General features: G+C 48.0%; 1 protein-coding gene across 2 annotated transcripts; it reads left to right on the forward strand.

The window, feature by feature from the left end:
* The first annotated feature begins 640 nt into the window (after positions 1 to 640).
* CABP1 (calcium binding protein 1) lies at positions 641 to 14,138 on the forward strand. Of its 2 annotated transcripts, XM_042865720.1 has the most exons (7): positions 641 to 958; positions 5,594 to 5,764; positions 9,210 to 9,240; positions 9,907 to 10,050; positions 11,297 to 11,406; positions 11,810 to 11,957; positions 13,518 to 14,138. In XM_042865720.1, the coding sequence occupies exons 1-7, from the start codon at positions 914 to 916 to the stop codon at positions 13,541 to 13,543; spliced, it is 675 nt and encodes a 224-aa protein (XP_042721654.1). In that variant the 5' UTR covers positions 641 to 913; the 3' UTR covers positions 13,544 to 14,138. The 2 variants fall into 2 exon arrangements, with proteins under 2 accessions (XP_042721654.1, XP_042721655.1); XM_042865721.1 differs by lacking the exon at positions 5,594 to 5,764.
* The last annotated feature ends 2,228 nt before the right edge of the window (positions 14,139 to 16,366 follow it).

The following is a 16,366-nucleotide window of genomic DNA, read 5'->3' on the forward strand; positions in this document are numbered from 1 at the left end:
GCTTCACATCACCCGGCCTGGGGCCGTTCAGATTTCTGGTTCAGGTATGAGCTCATCTATGGTAGGTGCAGGAAGACCTGTGGTTGCTTTCTACTTGCAGAAAGCTGGAAAAACTTTACCATAAGACTGGCTCAAGATCTCTCCCTTGTGGTTAAAAATTACTGTCCTGGGGCTGAGAGCACCGTAGGATCCCGAACTGCTGCCTCCCGGCTTGCTTCCACTGTGGCAGGAAAAGATTGAGGGACTTGTGGGTCTGCTAGTCTTTACAAGCTGAAACAGGTCCCACGCAGCTAAATGGTCCATTTCTGCTCCAAAACGAGCTCTGCACTCTGCTCCAAGCCCCTAAGTGGATTGCCTTCTGGCCAGCCTAGCTCTCCGGTGATTGAAAAGCCGAGAGGAGTCAGAAGGGGGGTGGGGAGGGTTGTGGTGTTAGAGGCTGTGTGTACCCAAACTAGCTGGATTCGCTGAACTCATCACCGAAATCGCTTCTTGCAGTGCCTCTCTGTTTTAATTCTGCCTGAATCAGCCCTCTCCCATGAGTGAAACAATCTTGCCTGCAGATTGAGGGGGGTGGGAGGGATTTGAACATTAATCTGATGTAGATTATACATCCGCCTCCCTCTCTCCCCTTCTCACTCTCTCTCCCTCTCTCTCCCTCTTTCTGTCTGTTTCTCTCCCCTCCCTCTCCTTCCTGCTTCATCTCTTCAAGAAAGTGAACATAAAGTAAAAGCACGGAGAGAGAGAGGCAGAGAGAGAAAAAGCTCCCTGAAGAGGGAAGCCCCAGCAGCCAGTAGCTGTTTGGATTTGCCTTGCGCTGCCTTTCTTGCTTTGCTCCCAAGGAATACCTTTAATGGGATCATTTGCTTCAGTTCCTTTATAACCAAGTCCACCGGAAAGGCAGACTCAACATATTATGGGCAACTGTGTGAAGTCTCCACTGAGAAACCTCTCGAAAAAGGTATGTTCCCCAAATCAAAGTGCATTGTGCGTTTCCACCCCCACTTCTTGGGATGGGTGACGTCGTGGGCAGATGGGAAAGGGAGGTGGGAGAGACACGAGGATGTGTACAAAGGGTTCAGATCTCTGCAGGAGTCTTTTCTGTAAGAGCTGCACGTGCAGGTGCAGCCACTAGAGCCTGGGATGCCACTATGTGAGCGTAAATCAGTGTGTGCACATGCATGCACGTGAGTAGGTGTGTGCCCCACTCCGTGGCTGTGCAGCTGACCACTGCTGTGTGTGCAGGTTTGTCCCTGCCGATGTGCACAACACACTGGTGTGCACTGTCAGTGCATCTCAGTGTATGTGTAAACCTGTCAGTTTGAGTACGTGTGCACACGTGTGTGCGTGTGCTTCAACCAAGAGGTGTCTGCATGTGTCTGGTTGTGTGTGTCGTTTCTCCTGGGACATACATTCATGGACATGTGAATGGGTGTGTGTTCATATGTACTCCTGTTGGGACATAGCACAAATCAGCACAGTTAATGAGCATATCTGTATGCGTGTGTCCTTTATGTCTCTACATACTCTCTCAGAGGTGTGTGAGCAGGTGGCAGTGTTTGTTGTGTGTGTGCACGTGGGGAAGGTGTGTGACACACCTATCCCTGCTCGTATGGCTGTGTGTGCCTGTCTCATAGTGCATGTCCTCACAGAAGTCTGTCTGTAGGCAGGCATATGTTTTTATGTGTATCCATCTTTCCATACGCACATATTGCTGGTATGCATTTGGGTACAGAAGCATGTTTTTCTGCAATCTGTCCATGCCTTAGAGGTATGGACAGAGGCATTAGCTGCGTGTTCATGCGTTGTGTTGCACGTCAGTATGGCCCATGTGTGTGCTGCACTTCATATGCAAGCTGCCACATGTGCCTGTTAGGCTCAAGTCCACAAACTGCTCTGTGCTGAGGTTTTAAAATGGTCCCAGGATGAATTAGATTCAGGGATTATTCTGCTTTTAGGGACCAGACTGCAGTGAGAACAATTTGTCCTAGTGGTAGTTCTTGTCTGACTGCAGAAGGTGTTGCAGCACTGTGTACCTGTCAGCCACACAGCTCTTGCTCTGCATTGCTGAAAATCCAATAACTCAGCGAAAAGCTGGTTGATTCCCTCATGAAGTTAGGCTAAGCATCTGAAATATTTAAATGAAGAGCTACATCTGGAGAGACCTTGCTGGCAGCAAATGCCACTGCCCTCGGGATGCTGCATGCAGGAAACCTTGCAGTGAGCAGAGCACTTCTCTGCTAGGGAGGCCTAAGTTGTGCCTCTTCTGTGTGGGAGCACAGTTTACTTGTTAGCAGCTGTAAACAAGGTCAGTAATGATATAGCTGTGGCACTAAGGGACAGCTAGGATACATGAGGAGGGAGTTCATCATCGGGCAGTTTGATAGTGCCAAGACCAGCCCCTGGGTCAGGGTGACCTTCAGGAAGAGGCAGTAGGTGAGGCTTACCCAAATGCACATCTGAAAGAAGAGCACTTTGGCTGTTCCTAGGTTGCCTCCGACTTGCAATGAAAGGAGCTGGCTGCAGCTGTGCTCAACATGATCAAGGAAATTGCAATTAAAGTCTGAAGTGTGGCCAGGCTTCTTGAATCAAAATAGACTGAATAACTTACAAACTCTGTGTGATCAGTCTTTTAGGTAATTTATGCTTTCATTCCTAAAAGCTGCTTCAAATACTGCACTTTAGAAGTGCTATTGAGAAGGCCTGGGAAGGCAGGACTAAAGAGAGGAAGTTAAGAAGCTGAGTTAGAGAATTCTCAGACTTCAGCCCAGCCTCAGGAACTAATTCTGAGATATCCTGGGGGCTGTGCTGTCCTCCAGGCTGTAACACACGTGGTTATGCTGGATGCTTGGTAGGTCACTCATGCTGTACATCTTCATTTGGCCTTTTTTGTTATCCTTGGCTTTTTTTTCTCAGATTTTACCTGGGACAAACTCAGAGGGAAGGCAGTGAGGAAGATGAGGAGCTGGGCCCTGGGTGGTACAAAGTTATACTGGGAAGAAGTAATCGTTCTCTGCCTGCTTCTCTCCTATGTCCTCACCCCACTCCTGTCTCCCTAAAGCTCCTTTGAATGTGAAGGTCCTGGGACCACAGCACTACTTTGCTGTTAAGCCTGAACCACCAGGCACAGCTTTCTCATTGCTCTGATCTTCGCCATGTGCTCCTGCCTCAGCGGGTGGAAACAGAGTTAAGATGATTAGGAGAATGGCTTAGGAATCTGAAGGCCTTTTGCTCATAATATCCATTCCTGAGGGAAAGTTGTTGGAGGGACATTACCTGCTCATACTTTTCTTGCACTTCACTGAAATGGCAACTGTAGATGATGTGTGTGTGAAAGCTGAGCTTGGGTAACTGGATTTATTCTCTTCAATATGTGACTTCAACCAGAAAGCTGGGGTCTCTTTCCAGGTGCTGGCTGGCCTGGTCAGGGACTCATCCTTGTCTGTTTGGTGATAATGTTCAGGCTTTCTGTCTCCCAGTGCTGGCAGGCAGCAGGCTTGCTTTCCCCAGGGACCCTGCTGGCCAGCCTGGTGCCTTTCTACCCTCAGTGGTGATGAAGAGGCACCTCTGGACCTGGTGCTCAGCAACGACCCTCTGGCATGCAGACCCTGTCCTTTCCTTGTATTTGCCTTGTTGTGCATGTTGCCTTCCCCCTCTAACAGGCAGCTGACATTGCTTTGCTCCCCTCTCATGGCTTTCCTCCTGGCTCTGCCTGGATAAAGGAATGTAGTAGAAGGAATGCTTTCAGGAGAAACCTGGGAGGCTGCTAGGCAGAGGGAATCCTGCCTGGATCTGCCAGGCAGGGCAGGAGCCCCTGCAGGTGTCACACTGAGAGACCTGGCACTGGGTGTCTGGCCAGCTCTTCACTGCTCCTGGCAACTGCTTCATCAAACTGGCAATATTTACACACACAGGAAAATAATGGGACGATCGTCCTTCAGTTACTGCTGAGTGAATTGGCAGGAAGCTCAATTAACTGGAAGGGTCAGAAAACAAGGATTAGGTGCAGGCTATGGGGCCTTTGGTCTTTCATCTGTCTTCACTGGAATTAAAAGCAGAACTGATGTGGGCTATTTTAAGTGAGCCGTATTATTTGCAATACTGAACTGAAAAAATGTGCTAAGAATAAAAGCTGGTAATTTTTGAAATGACATTGTGCTGATGTCACGAAGCTATGCAGCTCAACACAGATGCCATGATATTTAGCTGAGCTGGTAATATGCCAGTTGTGGATGGATGCTCATCTTTTAGGTTTTTAAGCACAAGTGTCCTGTGTGTCACACTGAATTGGAGACAGATTTTCACCTTTTCCATGACTGCAACGAAAATGCTTTTCTGCTTGATGATTTTCTTTCTTTGCAGCTTGCTTTTGTTTTGATGCTTAATATTCACATGACATTATACACCAGCAGATTGGTGTAAGACCATAAAAATGCAAACAATGAGCCATGTGTGCGAGGCAGTGGCACACGGTAGACACAGCAAATAGATACAATAGGTTTGGATAAGTGTGAGAGAAGTGTGTGTGTGTGTGTGTGTGTGTGAGAGAGAGAGAGAGAGAGAGAGATGCTTTAGCCTGAAAAAGCACCTCAGGCTTTAAGGAAAGGGTTAATGGAGGAGACAGTGACAATTGACAGCATCTCTGATCACCCCTGGGAACACTGGCTGTAAAAGTAGTCATTCCTGAAGAGGAATCTGATGTATGATTAATGTTTATTCTATAAAACCAAGGGTCCTGTGGGTTGTGCTGGCTTTTTATAGCTGCATGGGAATATCAGGATAAGATGTTTTTTGCAGAGCCAGGGAAATGCATTTCTATAAAAGGAAAGCAGTGCCTCCTTATAAAACCCAGTGCTGGATTCTGTTCTGGAGCCCCAGCTTAGCAGGACGTGCACTTATAAAAATGTGCAAATGCAAACAGACAAAACTGTTGTGCTTGTGACTGCTCTACACTTGGAAATGTAAGCAATGAGAAGAGGTCAGTGCAGTAACTGCCTGAAACCTTGAGGATGTAACTAATTAGCACTGGAACAAGGAGTGTGAGCCCGCTGCTGGCAGAGCCACCTGATGCCCTAAAAGGCCTTTTGATAACACTGTATTGTGCGTGATGCTGGCTGATGAAACGTAAAGTGGAGCCAGAGCGTCTGGGGAGGCCCTGCCTCGCCTCCTGGGGAGGCCTTGGCCAACACAGCTCTGCCAGCAGCTCTGCCCAGGGCACGCGTCCCGTTGTGCCGGGCTGTGCTTGGCCTTGGCAGCTCACTTGAGGAATCATTAACTCTGGAGCCGGCAGTGGGAGCTCAGCCCTTTGGGCTCTCCCTGGGTAGATGTGAGAGTTGAGAGTTTGATGTCGTTTCAAAGCGAAATTCTCTCGGTCGGCTGTACTTCTGTCAGCTTTTGAAAGTGAACTGCTGGACTTAGTGCTTCTATACAGCCCATAATAGATCAGTGGGGGGGACGCAGCGTGGACCGGATGAAGGAAATTTAGCAATAATGGCTCTGCGAGGCGGTTCAGTAAATCTTCAGAGGAAAGGCTGGGTGAGACAGGGAGGTAACATCCTCTGTTGTATTGTTTGCTTGCTGCTGGTTGGCTGGGAAGATCCGCCATGAGGAGAAGACGTGCTATAAGGCTGTCCAGACGAGCGAAGAGGGGCCGTCGGAGTACCAGGGTCCGCTCATGGTGCTGGCCCAGAACTGCGCCGTCATGCACAACCTGCTGGGGCCAGCATGCATCTTCCTGAGGAAGGGCTTCGCAGAAAACAGGCAGCCTGTACGTAAGTTACACCCTGCCGGGCGAGACATGCACTAAGCCACGTGGACCTGAGCCAGGGATGCGGGGCTGCCTGTGTGCCCCGTGTGCGTGGAGCTCTGTAACCCCCGGCCCTGGGCCTCCAGCATCCCGGCTCCAGCTCCAGCAAATGCAATCATGAGCAAATGTCTAACCTGAAGGATGTGCAAAGATATCCCTGTGCCTAAACACCAAGTCAGGGGGATTCTAAAAGCGCAGCTGTGAAAAATAGATCAAAGCCTAAACTCAAGCAGATGAAGTTCCATGGATTTAGGAGAAGAATTTAGGACCTCGGGTCTTACGCAATCAGATGGACTCCAGAGGAGTCCAGTATTCAAAGCTGTTGTTCCAGCAGGACGTCAACCTCACATTCCCAGAGGCTCAGATTAGCATTTAGGGCTAAATAGTCGCTTTCATGCAAATCAGGGCATCCATATTGGGAACAAGCTGTCCCACAGAGATGCCTGTATTTGTTACTGTTGCTGTCAGCTCACAGCAAGCATGCTAATACAAGCAGAAACGAGCATGCATCTGCCTCCTTGCAGAAGCCCAAATGTAGTCTCTCATACACTCTTATACGCAGCCTGACACTGCAGCATTCCCAGCCAAAGAAACCAAAGAACATCAGTCTGTCCTCATGTTGGTAAATAGTGCCAGACGGCCAAATGCTATTGCCTGTACACACAGATAGATAGCAAAAACACATCTATCCACTCCTATTTGTGACTGTGTTCATGTGTATCTGCACATAAACAATGAAAAAATACCTTTGTATATAAATTCAAATGTATGCATGTGGACATGTTAAATATACAGGGCATGCACCTCAATATCACATCTTTTCAAGAAGTAACGTGTGGTTTTGCACATAAGGTTCGATTCTGACAACAATGTATTTAAAGACATGCACAAAGAAGCCTGATGAGTGAGGATGTGCAATGTTACACACCAATCCAGTGCATTTCATATTCTTCTGATAAAACAAAACTCACCCCAATTACCTGACAGAGCTTTCTTGCCCCTCTAGGAGATGCCTCCCACAGTTGTGCACTGACACAGTTATGTACAGCTGGAGGAGACATCCAGATCTTTATTTCCAAAACCTCATTTTCAACCGATAACCCAAAAAAGAACTGCAGTCAGTCATTATTGATCAAAGGGATTTTGTTCTTAATCTTCAACCACTAAGTGATCACATTCCTTAAGTCAGTTCATTGAAACACGAGGTGTGACAGTGTGACACCAGCGCACGGACAGTGCTGCCACTGCAGGAAACGGGCCCAGCTCCTCGCAGAAGGCTCAGGCTGACAGGTAGCCGTGCTCAGCCCTGCAAAGTCAGCGTACCCTAAGATATTTCCAAAATAGGATTAGCAATGTCTCTGCCCTGTTGTAGAATAAATGCATCTGATAAACAGCTTTATTTTTACTGACTCTCTAGACCAACTGGATTTACTGTGCATGGAACAGAAATAAATGAGAGTAAGACCATTATGTAAAATGGACTTTCTGAGGGTCACCTCTGCTCATGTCTAGGATCTAAACTCTGAACAGTTGTATTCCTCTTTCCGTATGTTCTCCAAAAGCATTAGAGTGATTCAGCCCATTTCTTCTCGAGCTATTTTCCTCCTTTATCTTTTTATTTTCTCAAATTCTTTTCTCAAATTTAAACCAGAAAACCTCTCCGTGACGTTAGTTCCCACTTGAGTCACATTTTTGGAGGGACGCAAACCCTCCTCCTCCTTTTGCATTCGCAGCCTGTGGCTCTGATGATAGAATCTGCATGTGCAAAGATATGCTTGGAGCCCTGCAAACGCGAATGCCTCGGTGCGTGGAATTAGAGCTGAAGCCCTCATTTCTGACACGTGTCGGTCATGTTGCTTGCAACGTGGTGAGTGGGGAGGAGGACAGGTTGTGATGCTGCACTGGAGGAAGGCCTGGGCCCGTCCTCAGGCACTCTCACAAGACAGCAGTTCTGCCACTGTTGGTACCACAGCTGCAGCTGCAGCACCCCGGGGAGCAATGTGTGTGAGCTCTTTGCAGCGAGGTGCACGCGGTGTCGGTGCTGCCCACAGCGGTTCTCATCTGCTGCTTTATCTGAGGCAGGAGGGCAATAAAGCCTCCTGCATCCGGTACGTGGGGGTCGGACTGCTTTATTGCTCGGTGTTAATGAAAGCAGAACAAATGGGATGACATGTTTGAAAATACCAGGTCTGTGAAGGATGAAGCTGCAGAGCCAGCATGCTCTGACTGCTCCATCCAGCGCAGAGATGCCTCTGGGAAGGTTATGAGTGGCAAGCTGGTCACTGCTCTGGCACAGCCCCTTTTGCATAGACGTAAACCAGCGTGTGTCCTAGTTTGCTGTGCACTCTGAGCAGCCGCCATTAGTTTCCAGAGGAGCCTGTGGTTACATAGCAAAGGATCACCCTTCTCAAACTGTTCAAGGGCACTGTCTCCGGGGACGTGCGGTGAGACTGCAGGACACCCGGAAGGCAAGGAGAAACTCCCCATGGCTGAGGGGAAGAGCCGAGAGTCAGACGACAAAAGAGATTGCTTTTCTGTGTTTCCAAATTCACTGATGTTTTGGATTTGCCTGGGAGCCATGAGAGGAATTAGAAAGGGCATTTAAACCAGAAAGCAGTGCATTTCCATGCTCGTCTCTTCTTCTTGATGCAGTGTTGGAATTTTCCTATACTTTTTTATATCCTCCCCCTTCTTCCAAGAAATTCAAATTGGATGTTGCAGTGTTTCCTGAACATGGTGAATCCTTGTCCTGTTTTGTTTGTAGATGACCTTGAGGATGTATATGTTGTGTGTCTGCCTGGTTCCAAAGTGCTTGTGTGAGGCTGGGGGGAAGGGGAGAGCTCCTGTCTTCCTGGGGTGACTGACTGCAGGAGATGGCATGGGGGCATTGGCTGGAGGATTGCTCTTGGCTGTCCTTGTCCCGCTAGCAGGGCAGGGATCAGGCAGGGATCCAAGCAGACAGTGCTGTAGCTTCTGGTGGCAGGAGCATCTTCCAGCTATTTTGAATCCGGCTGTTTCGACAGGAGCTGCAGTAGGAAGGAAATACAATCAGAGCTTTAGAGCAGCTGCAGGGCCAGTCTGTGCTCCAGGACTTGTGCTGGGGAATGACGCAAGGAGCCCTGTGATACTCACAGCACTGTCAGGTGGGGATGCCACATGCAGGGCTTATGCTGGCCCAGGTTTCTTCTGTTTGGGGGAATATCCTTCACAGCCCTGTGCAGCAGATGGGATGGAGAGGGGCTTCCACAGAAAAGCTAGGTAGATGGTATTAAACATGTCATCACCTTCTTGTTTCTTCTCTTGCTTTCTGGCTTGTCCCCAAAACTGTTTGCCCCAACAAGCGCTGTTCTGAAATTTTGTCTGAGGTAAGCAGATGACTTAAACGTAGTGTGTTCTGTTTTTGCAGGATAGAGAACTGCGTCCAGAAGAAATTGAAGGTAAAACTTGTCGCTCCTTCTGTGTCACCTTTCTCTCTGTCCAGTAAAAACATGCTGGCTGGCCGTTCCAGGTTGGCCCCCAGGGTGTAAAATAATTTGGGCAAATTGCTGGAATAATTCCTGGCAATCCTAGCAAAATAAATAATATGTAAAACTGCAACAATGCTGACTGTAGAGGAATTTACAGGCAGTGCAGTGTGAGGAGGATAAATGAGGAAAAGGGAGATTGGCTGTCAGAGAGCTGCTGTACACCCAACTCCCACAGGAAGTATTGAAGAGCATGACAAAGGGGTTTGGCTTTAAGGAAGCTCATCCTTGCAGTCAGGACTATCAAATATAGTGCATGGGTGAAAGATGGGAAAACTTACTACTTCCAGTTTCTTTTGGGAGCGCAGTTTAAGAGACATCAGTCCGTGATACTTCAAAGCCTCTGCAGTCAAAGCATGCCTTCTTGTAATGAAATCAGCAATATCAGCTCTATCAGCAATGCTGATAGAAGAGTTTAACGTTACTCCAGTCATTGCTTCTTCATAGGGATATCTGCTAGGAAATGTGTGTGTCTTGGAGAGTCAGGCCTCATAAAATGCTGCTTCTGGGGAGGTTTCTTGGAGAAGGTATTTCAGGCTGCCACTGACAATTTCATTCTTTTTGGATCCACTCCTGCAGAATTAAGAGAAGCCTTTAAGGAGTTTGATAAAGACAAGGATGGGTTTATTAACTGCAGGGACCTGGGGAACTGCATGCGAACCATGGGCTACATGCCTACTGAAATGGAGCTCATAGAACTCTCCCAGCAGATCAACATGAACTGTGAGTAATATCCACCCATCTGTACCTTCCTGTGGCTGCTGTGCCCTGCATCGCTGCTTTGGGCTGCTTCAGTCTCTTGTTGTTTCCATTCATTTTATTTTTTTTTTCTCCTCTTTTTCTTTCCCTCCCTTTTTTCATTCTCATGTTTTGCTCCCCATCATTTCTCTGTTCAGTTGTGGTCCCAAGCACTTGATGTGCTGGGTTTTTTTGGTTTACTAAAAGAGAGGACTGTTTGGACTGTGTTTTGTGTGAGCAACACAAGGAGTAGCTGTGTCCACCATGCTTAAATCTTTCAGATGCCCTTGATTTGGACAGTCAGACATTAGTGTACATGTCATGGATGTCATCACACCGAAGCTGGTGTCAGATGGCATCATACTAAAGAAGGAGATGGGGAAGATGGAGGTGCTTTGGTCAGAATGGGTGGTGGATGGGCTGTTTGGTCTGCTCTGGTGTTTGTGCATTGGCTGTGTGCCTGCAGATGGTCTGTGAGCTGTGCTGGTGGAGGCGAGGCAAAATGTTGCAGATCTGTCTGATGCACTGTGATTGTTTGTGCCCTTGTCTTTCACCACTGGTTTTTGTCACCACTTGTCTGTGGCAGTGTAGGATGTTACCTTTAGCCAGGTGGAAAAATGAATATTTCATGCATGTTGTTTTTGACATAGACCTGTGTAGAAAAGAGAAGGGACCAGCAGTTGTAACATATACGACCATTCACACGTAAAGAACAGCTGATGGCTATAGCACTCAAGTGATTAGGAACTGCAGGGTGTTAGTGCCAGCTTTCAGATAGAGGACAAACAAGAAAAAGGATAAATCTGATGAGTAAACAATTGGACATACATTAGCCACAGCTCATGGAGTAAGACACTGCTGCATGGCACTGCCCGGGCCAGGCAGGAACATCGTGCTGTGCCTTTGCCGAATCCACTGGCACAGGTACAGCAGAGGGTTGCTATAAGCTGTAGTAGGATCAAGCCTTTAATTCTTGGTGCATGATGCCATAAGGATGTGACAATCTGTGGCACCATAGGATGAAGTAGCTTGGGCTCATTCTACCTATCCTACAATCCAGGAAATACAAGACACTGTAAAAGTACCTGTGCTTTTCTTTCCACTGCCCTCCACCTTCCGTGCTTTGCTGCCGGCAGAACCAAGCCCTCTGGGGCATGCTGAAGTGCAAAGGGACTGCTCAGCTTGGCTAACAAATTGAGTTCTTACACACAATCTTTCATCTTATCCCAAGTGGGTGGCCATGTGGATTTTGAAGATTTTGTTGAGCTGATGGGACCAAAGCTGCTGGCAGAAACTGCAGACATGATTGGTGTAAAAGAGCTCCGTGATGCCTTCAGAGAGGTGAGTGCTTCTTACCTTGTGGCCCCAAGGTGAGTGACAGGAAACAGGAAAGAGAGAAGATCTGGGGGGAAGAAAAGAGGAGGAGAGAGCAGCAGAATGGAAGAATGAGAAAGAGCCAACCAGGCATGAAACAAGGGAGGAGCAGAGAACACTCAGATAAGGGAACTCTTGAGGAAAGGAAGAGGAAAGCTGTTGCAGACGTGGTAGTGATGAGAGGTTTTTGAGGAGAAAAGGCATACCGAATCCAGACCAAAAGGAACATGAAGGAGGAAAAAGATGGACACAAAAGGCATGCAGAAAAAATAGGGCACTCAAGAGCAGGGCAATACAAAGTCCAACCCAACGCAAGATCCATTTTCCTTAACTGTATTTCCCCTGCTGGTATTTTTGCATGTACTTGCAGTTTGACACTAATGGTGATGGGGAGATCAGCACCAGTGAGCTGCGAGAAGCCATGAAGAAGCTTCTAGGGCAGCAGGTGGGTCATCGGGATATTGAAGAGATCATCCGGGACGTGGATCTGAATGGAGATGGGCGCGTTGACTTTGAAGGTGAGAAGGGACGAATGCTCCCTGTCCATCTGCTGTCGTGTGAGGCAGAGCTTCAGCTTGGAGGTGGAAGCAGAAAGGAAGATTTGCATGCTCTGAGTCCAGATATCTGACGTATGGAGGAAAAAAAAGAAATAATTCCTTAGCTGAGTATTTGTTTGTGTATCCTTCTTGTGCTGCACTGCTATTTCAATCTAGTATCAGCAGTTCTAGCATAGGAAGAGATATGTCCTGTCACAGAGAAAGAGCTTCTGCTGCTCGTATGCAGTGCCAGACTTCATTTTAGGGGGCATTTTCTTCCCATTCAATCTATTGCAAGAGCTGTGAGGAGACTGGTGCAGGTTTGGAGGTTGCATTGCACCCTTCATTTCCTCTCGCTCACCTTACCGTCTGGTTTATAGAGATTTTGTTTCTGTACCTTTATCCCAGAAGTTGGTCACGTGCTAGTTGTGCCACTAGCACTGTTGATAGCTGATCCTCTAGATCACGTTTAATCCTAGAGAGAATTCATTTCTTCTCCCACTTCCCATGCCAGAAGGAGTTGGAAAGAGTAAGATTGGTTATGGTACTATCCTGGACATTAGGCGTGGCACAAGTAATGTTAATAGAGCTCAGGGTTCCTGGTAAGGAAAGCAGTTGCTGTCATCAGACAATTAAGCATACACAAGAGTTGGAAGGCACAAGAACACGGCAGGCTGCTTGTTTTCCTAGTGCAGATGTTCTAATGCACTGATTACACGACAGTAGCTCTCCTTGTTCCCGGCAGCTGAATTGTGTTAGACAGTTAAAATACATGAAATACTAGTATCATTTTCTCAGTGAGTTACTGCTTTAGTTGTCAAAGGACAGCTCCATCAACAGAAAAAGAGGAGCCAAAGGGGTAATTTCCACTGCCCTCCTCTTTGTGGTTATTAATTTCCGGTCAGTTCAAGTGTAGAATGAAAACACATTTATATTTGATGGCATCTGCACTCGATTTTAACTCTTGTAATTGACTTCACAAGCTGCAGGGTGGTGAAGAAATAGATCCAGGATATCCTTCCAGTTAATCTGTATCTTCAAAAACAAGTAATCCATCAAAGCAAACTTTTCTATACAAATAAATACTGGTACCTACTAAAACATTAGTGCTCTCCAACACTGGGTCTCCTGCAAGTGGCAGGCTTAGCAGGCTTAGCAGGCTTGCTAAGAACTTGTGCTGTCATCCCAAGGCTACAAACCAGCCTGCTCTGAAATTACAGTGAAAGGAGGAAATATAAATATAAAAAAAATAAAATTTGCAATAATTTGTTCCAGGGAGTTGGTTGTGCAAACAAGGCTGTGCTCTGGGAAGGATCAGAGGAAATGAACTGCCCTGCTACGGGGATCATATTACCTTACCTAACACAAGGATTAAAGCCCGTTTTGTGTGAGCTCCTCAGGGCCAGCCATGGAATTGCACTAATTTATTGGCAGCGTGTGGAGCCCCAGTGTCCACTGGCTGCACGTCTCCATGGAATGAGAGCTGGGTTGGAGACCAGGGGTGTTTTCTGCTTCAGGGCTGTCTTTTCTTGTTGGTTGCAGAGTTTGTTCGCATGATGTCCCGCTGAAGAATATTCTCAGCTAAAGAAAAATCAGCACCTTAGAGAGGGCAGAAGAGGACCTAGATGGAGCATCTAGCCCCGATGTTCCCACAGGAAGGTTTATCGGCTGGCTGCAAATGGGACATTGCAAGATGACCTGCTGCTCCTCCCTCACAGTGGTCCCCATGCCCCTCCACCCTTTCACACTGTGAAAGACTTACAACTTCCTACAACTGGAACCATTCCTTTGAGATGATTGCAGGAAACTGCAGAGCCAGGACTTGCCATGATGCTTTCATGGGTTATTTGCAACTTTAGACTCCTCCTTCCCAGCTTCATTCTCCCACCAGTTGCTGCAAAGCAAGAGCAGGAGAAATCCTTTTGGCTTGGTGGATGAGAGCAAAGCCATTGGAACTGGTGGCAGCCTCAGGGCGTGCTCTGCACTTCTTGGTTTCCCTTGGTGAACCCTGTCTGTGTTTGCTGTCTATGCGTGTGTCTATCTGTGTGGAGTTATTTATGCTTCCTCAGCACAAATTTGCATCTCCCGTGGTTATGTTTACCAGAAGTAAATTCAAATACATGTCTTGTGGGGGGAAAGCGATAAATATGCACGCTGAAATGATGTGGAGCCTGGATGTCCGTGTGAGAGGCGGTGGTGGGGCTGGGGGGAAGGGCTGTGGCAGATACACACGTTGGCATGTTGCACCAGGATTCAGGGCCGGTCCTGGCTGTGGGACAGGGAGACCCTGCCAGCCACAAAGCCTGAAGCCGGGCTCTGCCCTCCCTGCTGCTGGCCCCCACCTCTCCACCCCACTTGCAATGGGGCGAGTGAGAGCTCCTGCAGACCCGGAGTGAGGAGCAACAGGAGGAATGGCACCAGGTGAGGCAGCCATATCTACCCTCCCATTTTTGGACATTTTCAAACCTGACTGTCAGTGTATGCACAGTGAAGGACTGTGCTGTGGGGCTGTTGTAACCGTTGGTGCTGAGGATTGGCCAGAAGCCCTGTGGACTCCTTGTGTGGTGGGGCCCCATTCTCCAGCTTGATCACACTTGAGAATCCTGCATTCCTGCAGCAGTGACCATGGCAGTAGCTTCCACACCCTGCCTGCTGCTTCCAGACACCCTTGTCCTTCTCCTTTTCCCAAGCTGCTCACAACCTCCCGCTCTGTTTTCCTACCCCCCAGGACCTGCAGTTATCCCTTTTCTCTATGCAGAGGCTCTGTCATGAATCACCAGGGCGAATTCCTGCTTGACTTCAAAAGACATCATGATTGCTATAGGTTTCTCAGTGCAACTGGGAGCTGTTTTCTCCCGCTGCCTGCTTCCTCCACACTGGAGATTGGAGACCAATATCCTTCTGCTTTCTTCATCACAGATCTCTCAATTCCCAAGCTCCCTCTTGTGTTATCAGGGTCCACAAATCCACATCCCAAAGGGGGATTTTCTCTTCTGCTTTCCCGTTGCTGTGCCAACTAGCATAGTTGCAGCAACAACTAAAACCCAGCAGTGGAAGAACTATGCTTTTTGTATGTGCATGTAACCGTGTTTGCACAAGCACATGCACTGGCCTAGGTTTGTGTGCACACACAAAAGGGAATGCAAGTAGGTACCTGGCAGCGCAGCAAAAAAAGTTTATTTGCCAGTGGGTGTGTGCAGACTCTGTGTCTGTTTCTATTTATCATTGTAGCTGGTCATCTTAGAAATGTGTGTTGGAGCTGAGAAATTGGAAAATGTACAGCACAGCAGCTGTACTGGGCTTAGGGGAGGGTAAGGGCGATAAACTGAGCAGAGTCCAGAGTCCTGGTGTGCCATGTGTGTGCTTAGGATAATACTGCAGAGGAGTCAGACCTGTTCAGGCTTGTGTCTGCATGCAGATGTGCTTTACTTACATTGGAGCCCATTGAGGGAGAAGCATTTATGTATGCTGAGAGTTTGGATTTGCTGCTAGCCTGTGTGCCACAGTGACTGGCTGGCTGCCGAGACCAGCAACAACCCGGCCTGAGCCCTGTGCTGGAGCTAGCATGCAGAAACCCAACAGGCATTGGTGGGAAGAGGAGCCAACAGCCAACTTGAACCGACACGTTGCTCTGCTCACAGCAGCAGATTGAAGGACACAGCCTTAATTTATTTAAAATAATAAATGTATTTCTGGAGGCTGCAGTGCCTTGCACTGCACAGGATTGTCCCCAAGCACAGTGTCATAGTGGATGGAGATGACCCCTGCTAACTTACATGGGTTCCTGTGTCTGCAACCTGGCAGGGCTGTATATGTCTTCCCTAGAAGCACTGGGGTGCTGGCATGGGGTAGGGGTGGCCACAGAGCACCTTTGTGCCATTGGCAGTCCTGGAGCCACAGCTGCTTTCGAGGAAAGCTAAGCCTCTGCTACATGACCTCCAGCTCTTTCCTGCCAGGTCTTCCCGTGATACATCAAACAGGTCAGACAGGGCAGGTCTCCAAGCATTCATTTTTGTCCTGCCACAAGCTCTTGCTGGTTTTGTTTGCATAACAAAACCCAAATAATCCCAGGGAGTTTTCTTATTTTCTTGTGCTGGCAGGGCCAGAGATTAAAGCTCCAATTTAAATAATCTAATTCCAGAGATAATCCTTTTGCTCTCATCTTCAAACCCCTATTAGGGAGCCTTCCAAATAGCTCCAGACAATGAGGCAGAGCAGGTCCCTCCAGGCACACCAGACCCGTGCAGTTGGCTTGGATCTGGCCCGGCAGTGAGGCTGGCTCATATTGACCTCTCAGATATCTCTTCTCTGTTGCAGCCACAAAGTCTGTTTCTGCCCCGCATTTCTCCATCGCTCCTTTTAGATATCCTGATCTCTTTTTCCTGCAGGAA

This window comes from Lagopus leucura, unplaced genomic scaffold (genome assembly GCF_019238085.1).
Source record: "Lagopus leucura isolate 7727_CA_CO unplaced genomic scaffold, USGS_WTPT01 Super-Scaffold_806, whole genome shotgun sequence".
Taxonomy (NCBI): Eukaryota; Metazoa; Chordata; class Aves; order Galliformes; family Phasianidae; genus Lagopus; species Lagopus leucura.